Raw genomic sequence first — 15,703 nt, forward strand, 5'->3', positions numbered from 1 at the left:
CACAAATGCCCACACAATTTTGGGGGGAGTGGGGATCTAGTAAAATAAGTTATCATGTATATCTTTAAAAGTTAAGATGGAGAAAGAGCCAGGAAAATTATGAGAAGGAATAATAGAAATGAAGGATTCTATACTCATTACCATAATAAGAAATTGAATAAAGAATTCAAAAGCAACTATTTAGATCAGTGGATTATTTAGAAAATAATTTTGAGATCCCACTATGTTTCCTTTTGCAGGATGGGGGCAGAGGTGTTCAGTGAAGAACCAGATAGCTAGTTCATTTTTCAAGATTAAAAAATTTTTTATTTAGACTTAACCTTTTTATTTTTTTAAATGATTTTATTTGTTTATTTGACAGAGAGAGAGCACAAGCAGGGGAGTGTCAGGCATAGGGAGTGGGAGAAGCGGTTCCCTGCTGAGCAGGGAGCCCTAGATGCAGGCCTCTATCCCAGGATCTGAGCCTAAGCAGACGTTTAATTGACTGAGCCATCCAGGCACCCCATAAACTTTATCTTTTTAGAGCAGTTTTAAGTTCACAGCAAAATTGGGGGGAAGATACAGAAATTTCCCCTATGCCCCATGTCCCTACACACGCATACCCTCCTTTATGTTCAACATCCTCCACCAGAGTGGTATATTTGTTACAATTGATGAACTGGCATTGAGATATCATTACACCGAAGTCCATAGTTCACATTACAGTTCACTCTTGGTGGTGTGCATTCCGTGGGTTGGACAAATGTGCAATGACATGTGTCTGTCATTATGGTATCGCACAGAATGTATTAACTGCTCTAAAACTCTCTGTGCACTGCCTATCCATCCCTCTTCAACCCCAGCTCCTGAAAACCACTCATCTTTTTGCTGTCTCTGTAGTTTTGCCTTTCCTAGAATATCATATTGCTGGAATCATACAGTAGGTAGCCTTTTCAGATTGGCTTCTTTCACTTAATAATATGCATTGAAGTTTCCTCCATGTCTTTTCCTGTCTCGAAAGCTCATTTCTTTTTAGCACTGAATCATTCCACTGTCTCGTTGTCCCACAGGTTATCTATCCGTTCAACTACTGAAGAATATTTTGGTTGCTTCCAAGTTTGGACAATTATGAATAAAGCTTCACCTTTGTGTATAAGTTTTTTGAGGACATAAGATTTCAACTGCTCTAGGTAAATAACAAGGAGCATGATTACTGGTTCACATGGTATGCTTAGTTTTATAAGAAACTGTCAAACTGTCTTCCAAAGTGGCTATTATCATTTTGCAAATCCACTAGCAATGAATGAGACTTCCTGTTGCTCCACAGTCTTGCCAGCATTTGGTGTGGTCAGCATTCTGGACTTCAGCCATTCTAACAGGTATATAGTGGTATCCACTGCTGTTTTAATCTGAACTTCCTGATGACATATGATGTGGCGCATCTTTCCCCATGTTTATTTGCCATGTGGGTATCTTCTTTGATGGGTTTTCTCTGAAGGTCTTTGGCCCATTGAAAAACAGATCAGGTTTTCTTATTGTGAAGTTTTAAGAGTTCATTGTATACTTTGGATAACATTTTTCAGATGTGTCTTTTGCAAATATTTTCTTCCAGTCTGTGGTTTGTCTTCTCATTTTCTTGGCATTGTCTTTCAAAAGTTTTTAATTTTGATGAAGTACAGTTTACCTTTTGTTTCATGTATTATGCCTTTGGCGTTGTATTTAAAATGCCACTGTCATTCCCAAGGTCATCTTGATTTTCTTCTATGTTATATTCTAGGAGTTTTACAGTTTTGCATTTTACATTTAGGTCCATGGTCCATTTTGAATTAATTTTTGTGAATGATGTAGAGTTTGGGTCTAGATTCTTTTTTTTTTTTTTTACGTGGATGTCCAGTTGTTCCAGTAATTCCAATTTTTTAATTTTATCTTTCTTTCAAAAATTCTTTTTGAATTTTACCATTTTATCTTTTCTCCATTGTATTGCCTTTGCTACTTTGTTAAATATCAGTTGTCTATATTTGTGTGGGCCCATTTCTGGGCTCTGTATTCTGCTTCATTGTTGAATTTGTATATTCTTTCACCAGTACTATGCTGCCTTGATTACTGTAGCCTTATAGTAGGTCTTAAAATTGGGAAATGTTGGTCCTCCAACTTTGTTGTTCTTCTTCAACGTTGTATTGGCTATTCTGGGTCTTTTGTCTCTCCATATAAACTTTAGAATCAGATTGTTGATATCCACAAACTAACCTGCTGGGATTTTGAGTGGGATTGCACTGGATCTAGAGACCAAGTCAGGAAGTCGGGAAGAACTGACATCTGAGCAGTATTAAGTCTTTCCATCCGTGAACATAGTTCTTTAATTTCATTAATCAGAATTTTGTCGTTTTCCTCATATGGATCTTGTACATATTCTGTTAGGTTTATACATAAAGATTTCATTTTTGGGGGGTGCCTAGCTCATCTTTTATGCCAAAATAAATTACCAATGGAGATAAGGTTTACACATACAAAAATAAACCATAATACTAACAGTAGAAAAGATGGATGGGATTTTTTTTTTTATAATCTTGGCACTAAGTAAGAGGTACTATGATTACAAGTGCTTTATGTATAATAACTAATTTAATCCTCACAACCCTACCATTTATTATAATCCATATTTTACAGATAAGGAAACTGAGGCTAGATAGGTTGAATGTCTTGTCCAAGATTGTAGAACTAGTAAGCAAGGGAGATAAGATTTGAATCTCAGAAGTCTAGCTCCAGAGTTTGTGTTCTGAACTACTATACTACAAATACATGCAGTACCCTCCTAGACATTCTGTGTTATGTACAGATGACATTTAACCTTCTGAATTTAAAAATATCATAAGTGAAGTAAAAAAAATATATAAAAGCAGTCGTTGAAAATATTTACAGCATATATTATAGACAGAATAGAATAGATTTTAAAATATGCAAATAATGTACAAATCACTAACAAATGGATGAAAGGAAGGAAAGAAGGAAAAAGAAAGAAATAAACAAAAAAAAAAAAAAGAGAAAGACATGAATGAACAGTTCATTGAAAACAAATACCAATGGTCAATAAGCTTATGTGTGCCACTCATCCTGAAAAAGTACCAGTTAAAACAATGACAAAATATCACTTTCCCCTACCACATTGTCTAGTATTGAAAAGTTTATTAATACTCAATGTTTTGAACAATTTGGACAAAAACACACACTCACATCCTGTTGAAAGTGTTAATTGGTAGAGATTTTACTTGGTAATTTGGCAGTATCCATCAAAAAATTTAATTTACCTATCATTTGACCCATTAATTCCACTTTTAGGTACTTGTTCCATAGACGTATAAGTGGCTGAAGACACATGTACACAAGAATGTTCACTGCATCAGCATTTATATCAGTGATGTTGAAATATGGTCTATATGATGATGACGATTCACCATTTGTTTATTACTAGTCTGTGAGGAGATAAGGAGTCAGAATATAAATCAACTAAGAGCACTGTGAGTTCAGGTGATAATTTTTTTTCATAGAAGTTTTTCTTGCAGTATGCTAATTTATATTTTGGTGTAAGCTCCTTATCTCAGTGTAAAACAGCACTTTGAATAGCACTAGTTTATAATAACTAAAAATTGGAAATAATCCAAAAGTCCACCAGGAGGTATTTGCTAAGTAAATTACAAAAGATCCAAAATAAAATCCTATGCATTCATTTAAATAAAGAAATCTAGATATATAGATATAGATATGATACATATACATACATACACATAGTAGAATGGAAAAAATATTGCAGAATAGTATGAATATAGTAAGAAGTACAAGATGAAAAAGTACAAGTTTGTATATGCATAGAGTTTCTGGAAATAGACACAAGATATTGTTAACCATGGTTATCTTTGGGATGTGGGCTGGGGATTGTGGAGAGATAGGGTATGGGGTTTTTATCTTATGCCCTCCTACACTGCTTAAATGTTTCTACAGCTAGCATAAGTTATGTTTATACTTTTTCAAAACATGAATTAAAATTTTAAATTTTGTTTAAAAGTCATGAATACAAGTCAGATTAGACTCACTGCAGATCAAATTTCCAGAAACTGGCTTTGGGCTGAAATTTATTTCAGAAGACTTACTGAGACAAACTTTACATGACTTTCCATGGAGTCATCCATGTAAAGATGTAAAAAGCACATCAGCTTGTTTGTCCAAACTCAGAAATTGGTTTTTCTCACCTTAAAAAAAAAAGAGTTTATTATGGGCAATGCATAAACTTCTCAAACCAAATTTTTAGTCCATCTCTAAGATGTGCCTCAAACCTAGGAAGTGATGAAGTTAGAATTCTCTCCTTGCAGTGCGACAGTCACCTAATTCTGACCACAACTGTTAAAAAAAAGTAGATGACCAGAAGACTCTGCTCAAGAAGGCTCAAAGATGGTAGATCACAATATGAACTTGACAAAATCTGGGGGTCTTATATGCTTCATGGAAACCACAGCTTATATTGCCAAAAATTATGGGATATTAGGTCTTTCAGAGTCATCTGGAACACATTAATAATCATTAACATTTGTACAGTGCAAGCAGTTTGCAAAGTACTTTTATATTCATTGCCTTATTTAATCCTCACAATAGATCTTTGGAGTAGGTAAATTTCATAGATCAAATTTTATAGATGCAAACACTGGGTACACAAGGCTTATGCTTATTCCCCAGAGTCACTAAGCAGTGAAGAGGCAAAACCAGGTTATGCCAGTCCAAGTCCTTACCACCACCCCACACTGCTTTCCAAGGCAAGGCCGACCTAAGCCGCCCCAGACAGAAGAGTCTGGGCGGCTTGCTTACTCCCTGTGTTTATTTGCATGATGTTATGTTGTTGAGCTGGATGAGTTTAAAAGCAGACCATGGCTGTTGCCACTGTTTGTTAAACATTGCTACTTGGAGCAGGCATGAATACAGACAGCAGCTTGAGTACTTAGTCATCTTGAACAGGATCAAGCAGGATGAATAGAGGGAAAAGCAATTCTAGTTGATATGGATGAAGGAAGCTCTCCCACATGCTATGCTTTCTGTTGGCATGTCTGTTCTTTCCTACCTTTGTTATACTTTATTCTTTTATCTGGGACATTCAAGGTAATAACAGTAAAATGATCTTTCTTGGAAGTCTCTCCAACTCTGATCCCAACTATTACTACTCCACAACAGACTTTCAGGTCAGACATCTTTCCTTTCCCAAGGCTCTTCACTAAACATTCCGTATCCCATACACTATGTGTGTTTCTGCTTTCTTGCACACAAACTCTATATAGAGAATTATAATTATGTGATAATACCTTCCATTTATTAAGCACCTATTAAATGCCATGCACTGTGGTAGGCACATATATATTGTATGTGGTCTCTAAACCTTGTAGCAAATCTACAAGGTATGACTCATTCCTCTCACCTTGCAGATGAAGAAAGCCAAGCCCAGAGTGACTGAGTCTGGATCTTATGTAGTGAGTGGCAGAGCGGAGATTCAAACATAGATCTGTCTAACTTCAAGGCCAAGATTCTCTCCAGTACATAACACACAGGAATAATGCTTGCTGTGTTAGCTACTGAAAGAAGGTATTTAGTGAAAATATTCATTTTAAAGTTACGCATTTTAACAGTTAGCATCATACTCTCTTTTCCTCGGCTCTTAAAAGGTAGGTTGGTGGTCTAAGGTGATGAAAATCAAACCTAATACAAATGCAGTGCTCCCATATCATATCCCTTACCAACCTAAAGAGACTTGCAGCATATAATGGACCCTTCTGTTCTACTTCTTTCTCCACCTGGTCAACTCTCAAAGGAAAACAAAATTCATATGATCATTGAGGTCTAGAAATTAACTTTTATTTTCAATCTGTCAAGAACTCCTGGCAGTTATTAATTTTATTAAAATGATTACATATGGCAAAACAAGGAATAGAGGTAATTCTATTTCTCTACAACATAAATTATGAGTTAGATTCTTAGCTGCTGGCTCAGCATTGTTCAAGATTCTTTTAAAGGATTGGGGGGACTTTAATTTCCAGAAAATGTAAAAGCAGCAAAAGAAAAAATAAATTAAAAGTAATTGCAATTGGAGATATTGCCAAGGATGTGCTAATTATAAAATCTTCTTGATGTGTTTATAGGCCAGATTCCAAGCTTTGGTATATAAAAAAAAAATCATGTGAAAGTTCTGCTATATTGGCTTTTCATCCATAGTTTATAACATAGAACAAATTTGCTGATTATTTTTAAAAAGATGGCAAAAATGAATTATGACTAACTCAAATAAAAAACAACCAGCGTCTATTCATCTAACTGAAATACGTCAAACAAAATCAATTTTATTAAAATATTTAATACCAGAATAACTTATAATAGTATGAAAAAGAGTGAAGTACTTGTCCTTAGTTTTCTTTGACATGATCACACTTTGACAAAATTAATTTATAAAGATTCCGAAGTTTTTATAATGGATCTGTGTCTATTTAAGGATGTAAACCAAAAGAACTCATACTTCATCTGATCATACAGTCATAACTTAACATATCTTGCTTTGCACTTACTGTTACTGCAAACAGCAATTTAGAAAACAAAGTAAAAATATATATGTACAAAATATTTTTATATCAAATTATTTTCATTACACTAAATAAACCCAATCCCCAAATGCTATGTTACATGAAAAAAGTGTCCTACAATTCATATCAAGATTGATATTGTCCGTATATCAACTAGAGCAGCCTTTGGTTTTAAAAGCGTTTTGCAAAATAAAGAAAAATATCACCACATGGCTGCACTACTGGCTCTCATTCACACTCAAAAAAGCTTTCCAGTTTAAAAAAAAAAAATTACAAAATAGATTACATACCCAGAAAAAACATCCCACCATAAGAGAGTCAAATCCTTTTTACTTCTCTGTAGCACATATACTCTGTTACATTTGGCATCTCCACTGTTTATTCAAGTTTCAAGTCTCCCCAAGCTGATTAGAATATTATTGTTTGATTGAAAACTATACTCTTCTTTCTTGATATTGATTATTCTCACTCAATGATAGTCTAATTCAGAAACAAAGTGTTCTTTCTTTTAATGCACGATTTCACTTAATTCTTACTTTAAATGTCCTACTTGGCAAAATTCAAAGACTGTCCATGTTTTGTTTTCCATATGTTTTAAATTTAAAAACCAATTTTATGTGTGTATATGTATATTCACAGAGATACATTTCTTTCATTGTCTTGTTCTCGTTGCAATGCAAATTGTCCATCAGCAATTAGAATTTGAAATGAACCAACTAAAAGGTTTTTTAACCATTCCATATGAAAAAGTTTCCATCACAAAGAGCACTGAGCTCTAATGCAAACAGGATTATGTGTGAAAACTAAACTATAGGTTTAGTTCTACACGGGAACATTTTGAGTCATTTACATAATAAAATTTTTGAAAACTTCAGCGAAACTTAAGAAAAAGAAAATCCAAATTAATTCTAAAAGGGCATTGTGGTATTTTCCAGCAATGCTTGGAAAAAGTTTTTCAGATCACCACGTGTGCACTGGGATTCTTCTTAAGTGTACATATTACGTGATCGCCGCTCATTTTGGAACTTTGTAGTGTGTCAGATAGGCAGGCAAGATACATGCATGCAATTCTCACTGTCACTCTGAAAAGCATGCTGAACAATTTTAAAGGCTGCAGAAGTTTTTTTTAGAGGAATGTTTCATTTGGGCTGAATAGACTTCCAAGTTTCAACATGTGAATTACTGAATACATTGTGAGGGCTTTCAGCGATCGTGGTTTTAGTCCTGGAATGGTTATGGGCCCATCTGGAGTGACACACACAGACTAACAAGCGTTGTGGTGCTGTCGTTTGAGGCATAGCAGCTCCACTATGCCCACGTTGTTGCTGAGTTTGGGGAAGCAAGGCACTTACTGTAATGGCAATGCAGACACTTGATGCATAGTTTCAGTAACATAAAATAAGTTACTATTTTTGATTAAAGTGAGGTTTTTATAATTTATATGTCTTTTATAGAAGCAACTAAATGATATATTTAGGATAATTAAAAACAAGAAGAGGTTTGAAAGGGAGTCATTTTCACTTCTGCTTCGGCTCTTAGGAGGAGGATTTATGGGAAAACACTGACGTGAAGAACAGCCATTGGTCTGAAAAGCGACAAACCCTTAAAACTGCTGGGCCAGTGGCACTTTAACGGTCTTTACTTCTGCTATATGGGACGACTTCTGGATGATGCAGCTGGTAGTTCCCTGCAGTGTGTCTTTGCCCTGTGCAAGATTTGTTAAGGCCATAGCTGCATTAATCTCCTTCCAGTACGTGTCATCCTTGCTTGGTCCCTTCCTGTTGCCTGCACTGGATTTAAGAAAAAAAAGAAAGAAAATGATCAAAGGTACTGCAATGTACACAGAAAATGGCATCAGTGGAAAGCACAAATGGCGGATAAAAACATATTTCTCACCTGTCGCCCTTATTGGATCCATTTTCCAGAGCGTCTGTAAAAACAAGCAAATATTCAATTATTTTTCTTTTCTTCTTTCTTTTTTTATTTTTAAAAAATTTTTTTAATTTAAATTTTTTTAAAAGCTTTTATTTATTCATTAGACAGCGAGAGACAGTGAGAGAGGGAACACAAGCACGGGGGAGCTAGAGAGGGAGAAGCAGGCTCCCTGCCAAACAGGGAACCCGATGCAGGGCTGGGCTCCATCCTAGGACGCTGGGATCACGACCTGAGCTGAAGGCAGAAGCTTAACCGACTGAGCCACCCAGGCATCCCTTTTCTTTATTTTTTAATCTCCGGAGTTGCATCATTAATTACCAGGAATAGAAGCTCATCAGGAAATCTGGTTGAAAATCAGTTAATTTTTTTTTTTTTACCAAGTAAAGTAGTTTAAATTAAGACACAAAAGAAATCTCTTTGCAAAGAAGCAGGAATAAGATGAGAACAGGAAATAAAAAATACAAAATAGCTTCCATAAATATACAAAAATATGACGTTGATTTATTCTGAGAAATTGGGCCTTTTCATGAGGAGGCAAACAGAACATTAACTCTTCCGGAGGGACAAGAACGCTAATTCTTCCTGAGGCCAGGTTCTGGTCTCACCCCTCCACTCACCTCCTGTGCATCTCTGGACAGGCTATGATGCTCCCACAGTCTGGGATGCAGTTTCCTCAACTATAAAATAAGGGAGATCCTAGAATTTCAGAATGCCTCTGGTTCAATATTCTATGACTTCATGGGAATTGAACCTTCACCTAGGAAAAAGGACTGACAAATAGCTCCTTCTGGCTAGCTAGCAAATGAGTGACCGATTCAATGCAGCAGCACAGGACTTTGGCCATATTGGAATAAGTAGGCACCAGTCTTCTAGCTGCAAAGGAACCCCTCATGCTGCAGGAAATGAGCATTACGGTGTGAGCTTTGCTTATGCACTCTCTTTTTTGGTGTAGATTTCCTCCCTCTCTCGGGGTACTAATGTCTACCAATGCAAATATCAATATCAAGAAAGATGAAATGAACTATTGATCTTTTTTTTTTCTTTAAGATTTTATTTATTCATTCGACAGAGATAGAGACAGCCAGTGAGAGAGGGAACACAAGCAGGGGGAGTGGGAGAGGAAGAAGCAGGCTCACAGCAGAGGAGCCTGATGTGGGGCTTGATCCCACAATGCCGTGATCATGCCCTGAGCCGGAGGCAGACACCCAACCGCTGTGCCACCCAGGTGCCCCGAACTATTGATCTTGATTAAATCTCCCTAGATAGCTTTGAGGCTAAAAGAATATGGTATTAGGAACACAAAAATAGATGTGCTGGACGGAAAAATGTACAGAGGGTAAAGAGGATCTGCTAGCATGGCATGGGAAGTGGGGACAAAGGAGCGGGATTGGGACTCCCCATCAGCCTATGAGACTCCAAAACTAGGCTAAGTCACGACCATCACCACCACTACCACCACCATCATCATCATCAACAACAATAAATATTACCAAGTAGTTACAAAATGAGGCCCTTTGCCCTACACAGGAAACATGAAAAGCACAATATTTACTCAAGGCCTTCCGGTTCTATGGCTTTTGGAAAGCTGTCTTTTCCTGCCCTCCAACCTCTCCCTTTGTTTTACCTCCCCCAACCCAATATTTTTGAGGGCATTTTTCCCCCTCTGCAATGCTCAAGGCTAGTAAGGCCAGGCAGCATAATTTTCCAGTTCTGGGCTCTAAGACAGTCATGGGACTTGAGAATAGGACTCAACATGATCATAACACAGTAAATTTTCCAGGGTAAAATTTTCCAAGGAAGATATGGTCAAGAGAAAATGATTATATGTCCATGGAGATGAGGCAGCTAAACTCCTGTGTCCTCTAGGAAGGAAAAGAATTAGGAAAACCTGTTAGTGTCTCCTGAGTCAAGCCTCCTGGTGTGGACCTGGGGACAATAATGGGTCACTATGGGCTCCTTGTACAACCCTTCCCAGGGATCCCAGGAGCTTAAAAAAAAAAAAAAAAAAAGGAAGGCAAGCAAACAAAACAAAAACACTTAGTGCATAAATGACAAGGTTGTTATGAGGAATAAATGAGATGCTATGTGTCTGGCCCAAAACAGAACAACAAACATTAGTCCCTTTCTTTGATCTCCTTTCATTTAGGGATCCTTTGGGGAAATAGCTCCATCTGTTAGCAGCTAGATGGTCACCTAGATCTTCTGGTCCCTTCTAGGTTGGCCTGGATGCTCAGCTATATTTCTGCTGCTTTTGGTATTTTTGGAACTATACAATTACTTATGTAATTGAAGGAAGAGGATGACAATTCTTAATTCACAGAACTCCAATAATCCTAGTTTACAGATCACTTCCTATGGGCCTGGAACTATTCTAAGCACTTTGTGTCTTAGCTTATTCCATATTAGTGACTCTGTACGTGGACAGCATGTCTCTGTTATGTCTGTTAAGTCATTCTTTGTTTCATACTATTATCTGTAAATCTTTACTCAGGAATGACAGAGACAAGGCACTAGCAAAACAGACCAAGTCAAGGCCTTTGTTTAGGAGGAGGAAAGCCAGCAACATTGGATATTTTACAGAGAAAAAAAAAAGAGTTAAGCCTTTGCTCAATTTTGCCACAAATTGCAACAATTCTGTTGCCAAAGTGAAGCAATAGGTTATGGAGATATTTATTCAATGGAAAGACTTGGCAAAAGCAGAATAAGTTCCATGAAGCTTAAATAACATTAGGGAAATAACAAAACATAATTTAGAAAAGACCATGTAACTGATGCTCTGGCTTACAAACAAAGCAGTCTCACATATTCAAAGGGGACCCGAGTCGGATTCCCTACCTGAACGGTCAACCCGAGAGTGATTACTGCACAGAAGGAAGCCTGTGGCTATCAAATATGTAATGGGTTACAGAACCCAGAAATGCCATAAATGAGCGGAGCCTGCATGCAAAAGGAGAACATGTAATTCACTCTTAAGGTCCACGGAGAGCTTCTCTTTAAGAGGAAGAATGAACTTGTACGTCCTGCAGCCCAGTCAATGGCTAGAGGCTGCTAGCACTCGCTGTGGCTGCCTCCCTGAACTTGTTCCACTGAGAAACAAGCTTACTACAGCCAGCTGTGCAATTATAAAATTCTGCCTACTCTTTGGGTGTACGTGTGTTACAGTTTGGCGCCTATGAAAAATACCTTTGAAGTGTAAAACACAGATTCCAATCCCCGTTGGGGTATTCTTAATTAGTTTCACGAATTTCAACAATGTCCCCAGCAGCATTCAAAAGACTGCATCCTGCATTTTATTTCTTTTTTTTTTTTTAAAGATTTTATTTATTTATTTGATAGAGATAGAGACAGCCAGCGAGAGAGGGCACAAGCAGGGGGAGTGGGAGAGGAAGAAGCAGGCTCACAGCAGAGGAGCCTGATGTGGGGCTTGATCCCAGAATGCCGGGATCATGCCCTGAGCCGAAGGCAGACGCTTAACTGCGTGCCACCCAGGTGCCCCTGCATTTTATTTCTAAAGCTGATGGGTACGTTCAGTGTCTTTAGGTATGGATTCAGGTTCTCCCAGCAACAGAAAAAGGTCTTCATAAAAAGTAATGAATAGAAGAGACATTCTGCTTCTCTATTAATAGCAATGCAAAAACAGTGTGTAACAAAGCTCAATGTCAAACATTTCAAACCAACAAGAAAGAGGTGACTTGCTACTATTTGGGGCGGGGGGACGGTGGGGGGAGAGTCTCTGTGTCCAGGGTGCTTTTGGTTCAAAACATAAATTTGTGTTAGAAGGGCATGCTTTTGCTATTGCTGTTATTGGTGGGTTGCCCGGTGTCCCTAGGATATTATGCGTCCAAGAGCCATCTCCTGCAGAGCAGTGTGTTCTAGTTCCCAGAAGAACTCACAGAAGGAAGATAGCAAACAGGGGTCCTTTTACTCTGAAACATTTGTGCTTTTGTAGGAAAGCAAAGGACAATACAGTTCTGGTGGATTGGGAAGATTGTTTTTCTAGTCCTTTTGCTGAGATGAAATCTGGGGAAATACCCCAGCTATTTTAGGGAACTGATATCATTTGAGGGGAACTCAGAAAATGTACAATCTACTCATTATATGAAGTGACTCTATTAAATGTGAAGATATTTTTTTCTTCTGCTTTTTTCTTTTGAAGTGTAAACTTGCTGGCTCTTATCTGATTCAAGTATTTTGTGTCTTTTCAGCCAATAGATAGGTGTAGCGGGTCTACTGACCCAACACCAGTGCTCAGGGGGCTCACGCCACTTCTGCCCACTGCAGACAGGTGGTCTCACGGGCTCCTGCCCAAGAGTGGCATCCAGTCACAATCGGACAGGGGAAGGAAGGATTCTGAATGCTGCTGAAAAGAGAGAAATCTTAAGTGAGCCAGAGTAGACGTTTCACTGCTGGTAATTAACATGCACAGACTTAGGGTCTGACTGCCCTACATTCAGCTCAGCTGTATCTCTCACTCTGCAAGTAGCTTGGCTCGGCCTCTCCGAAGTCTGGGCTAAAATGCCTTTTTAGATTCTAAGGTTCCAAAAATCAGCTACGCTGTCAATTACCATAAAAGCAACTGGTTGGCAAGAACAACTTACTGAACCAGCCAAAAGAGCGTGTTTTAAGACCAAAAAAGAAAAGGAAAGGAAAAAAAAGAGGTGCGTAGTTAGGAAAATCTTGGATGCCGTAAAACCCAAACCATGTTGAAACTTAAAGTGGGGCTATCCTCAGTTTGGACATGTGTTTCCTTATAAAATTACGTAGAGAAACAATTATACTGAAAACCACTTCTATTGCAATCCGAGATGTGTAAGCACCAAGCTCTGTGGGCAAAGTGTCCACTCGACTTTGATAAATGCAATTTAGAAACGTATTAGTTCTGATATATATTCCTGAAGTAAGAGTTACGGTCATAAAAAGAGACGAAAATATGGCCAAATCTGTTTCTCTGAGATTTCTTTTCAAATTTAATCAATAAGCCCTAAAGTTAGAATGTTTAAAAATATTCCACAAATGTGGAGCAGTAAATCACATCACTGAAATGTAAATAAAGAATATGAGGATTTTAAAAAATTAAATAATCTGAAAATCATGGACTACATATTTCCCTAAATTGAAATGGAGTGAGTCAGAGTTCCAGATGCTTGACAACTGTGCCCCCTCCCACTGTGTCCGTTTTGGGGCCATCACTGCGGACAGCTGATGTGGACAGCCAGGGGTTGGTGTGCTTCTGATCTCAGAGGTCCCAAGAGCCCCCGGGATACCAGATCAGTTTCTGGAGTTATTTACATACTTGGAAGAGTTGAGATAAAGAACAAGACTCTGGCAAACCGGGCAGATGGAAAACCTCTCTGAAGATTATGAAACGCTGACGGCTCTAAATCTACAGGACCTTATCCCAAATGGATGGAGCGATCCCTGACTCTCCCTGCTCCCCCCTCCACAGTCTCTATCTTTACTTCCCCACATACTGGGTCCAGGCAGGGGTCACACACACCTAAGACTGGTTCCACTGTGACTCAACACTTTCCTTTTAAAAATAGCATATGGTGTGTTTCTCTAAGAAAGTCATACAGGTTCACTGTAGAAAATCTGGGGAAAAGTATAAAAGAGAAAATAAAGGAAGTTTAGGGATAACTAGTATATTCTTTGAATATATGGCTTTCCAAGCAAGTTTATACATGTTTTTAAAAATGGGGTCATTCTATACGTTTGCTTTTCCCACTGAACCTCTACTTTTGCCTTATTAATAAATAAGAGAGTAATCTACCATGTGGCCTTCCCTGATGTGGCAGTGGTTTTTGCCTGTGAAATGTAAACAGATTGGAAGAATTCAAAATCCAGCTTCATCCAGTTTAAACTTGAATATTGAGAGACTCAAATGTTAGGAGAAGGGGTTATCTTTAAAATAACAATTACTAACATTGATTGGATGCTTATTCTTATGCCAGGCACTATGCCAGGCACTCTAAAATGTTATCTAGTTAAATGCTTACAATAACCCTGTGAAATAGCACCATGGGCCTTATTTCCAAATGACACTGCAGCTTAGAGGGGTCCAGAAACTCACAAAGGACTCAGTTTGGCAATGGGGTTGTGAGTCTCAGCTCCACGTCAGCCGACTCTGAAGGTCATGTTTTTAACTATGGCATTCAATTATTCGAGTGGTCTCTGTCGATAAAGCCACCTTCGAAGACCATGACAAGGCTTAATGCACTGTTGACACAGAAAGCCTGTCAAACGACAACCTATTAAAAATCTATTAAGCACCTTTTCTGTTCTTTCTGTTAGTATTTTAGACCACAGATGCAAAAAAAGACTTTTTTTCTGCTGATTTGATCTATAATATAAAAAAAAAAAGTCTGTCCAAATCACAGAATAGGGACTCTAAGCTCTCTTGAGCTGTCTCCCATGCTTTAATTGGACTGCCATTTTAACAGACGTGATATCCTTATAATCACTCTTCCATCGCACAAAGTGAATTACTGCTCAATAACTCCTAGACAGCTGTGGCTGCATCACTTTTAGAGGAAATTTTTGTGGTTAGCCTCTCTTTGGGGTAGTCAGAGCTTCTGAATGAGTAATGATAAATCATTCTAAGTGATGTTTCCCCAGCACGAAGGAAAAAAGTACCCAACAACCTGCAACACATATTTGTTGATGACGGAACTGCTTCTTCAAGTTCCACTACAACCAAAATTGAGTTCTACTTTAAAACTTCAGCATTGCAAGAAGAGACTGCAAGTGAGCCTGGTGACTATCAAGGAGACTGCTTGCAGAAGCGTTACTGGAGCCCGAGTTTTGACAGCCTTGAGACGGTGGTTGGGGGTAGAGTTTTCAAGCTTTCTGAATAGTGAGAATTATAAATGAAACCCACATCATATTCATGGACAGAGTTAGTATTTTTTTTCCTTTTTGCAATATACTAGCTCAATTATTTATCCCGAGGCCTTAAAGAATGAGTGGCTTCCAAAATCATTTCAGAGTTTGAAGAAAAATCTTTTCCAAAAATTAAGCCAGTGTTTCCTCCAGCCATGACTTCGACCATCTGGCCAAAGATTCTTTTCCTTCCTGCTACCTCTCATGTGGGCTGGCCCCTCACTATGGCTAATGATGCCCAGATGTCCTGGATCCACAGGATCCCCACCTTCGGCTGCCTCTCTGTCAATGCATCATCTCCT

At 38.1% G+C, this 15,703-nt stretch overlaps 1 protein-coding gene across 1 annotated transcript in view; it reads right to left on the bottom strand.

Moving 5' to 3' along the window:
* Positions 1-5,861: 5,861 nt before the first annotated feature.
* The window catches only part of MKX (mohawk homeobox), a 51,821-nt gene continuing 41,979 nt past the window's right edge, over positions 5,862-15,703 (bottom strand). Inside the window, exons 5-6 of the mRNA XM_034644370.1 lie at positions 8,484-8,517; positions 5,862-8,377 (exon numbers count right to left, since the gene is read on the bottom strand). Of these exons, the coding sequence (XP_034500261.1) occupies positions 8,191-8,377; positions 8,484-8,517 (221 nt within the window). The 3' untranslated portion in view covers positions 5,862-8,190. The remainder of the gene's footprint in view (positions 8,378-8,483; positions 8,518-15,703) is intronic.

The sequence above is a fragment of the Ailuropoda melanoleuca genome, chromosome 15 (assembly GCF_002007445.2).
Source record: "Ailuropoda melanoleuca isolate Jingjing chromosome 15, ASM200744v2, whole genome shotgun sequence".
Lineage (NCBI taxonomy): Eukaryota > Metazoa > Chordata > Mammalia > Carnivora > Ursidae > Ailuropoda > Ailuropoda melanoleuca.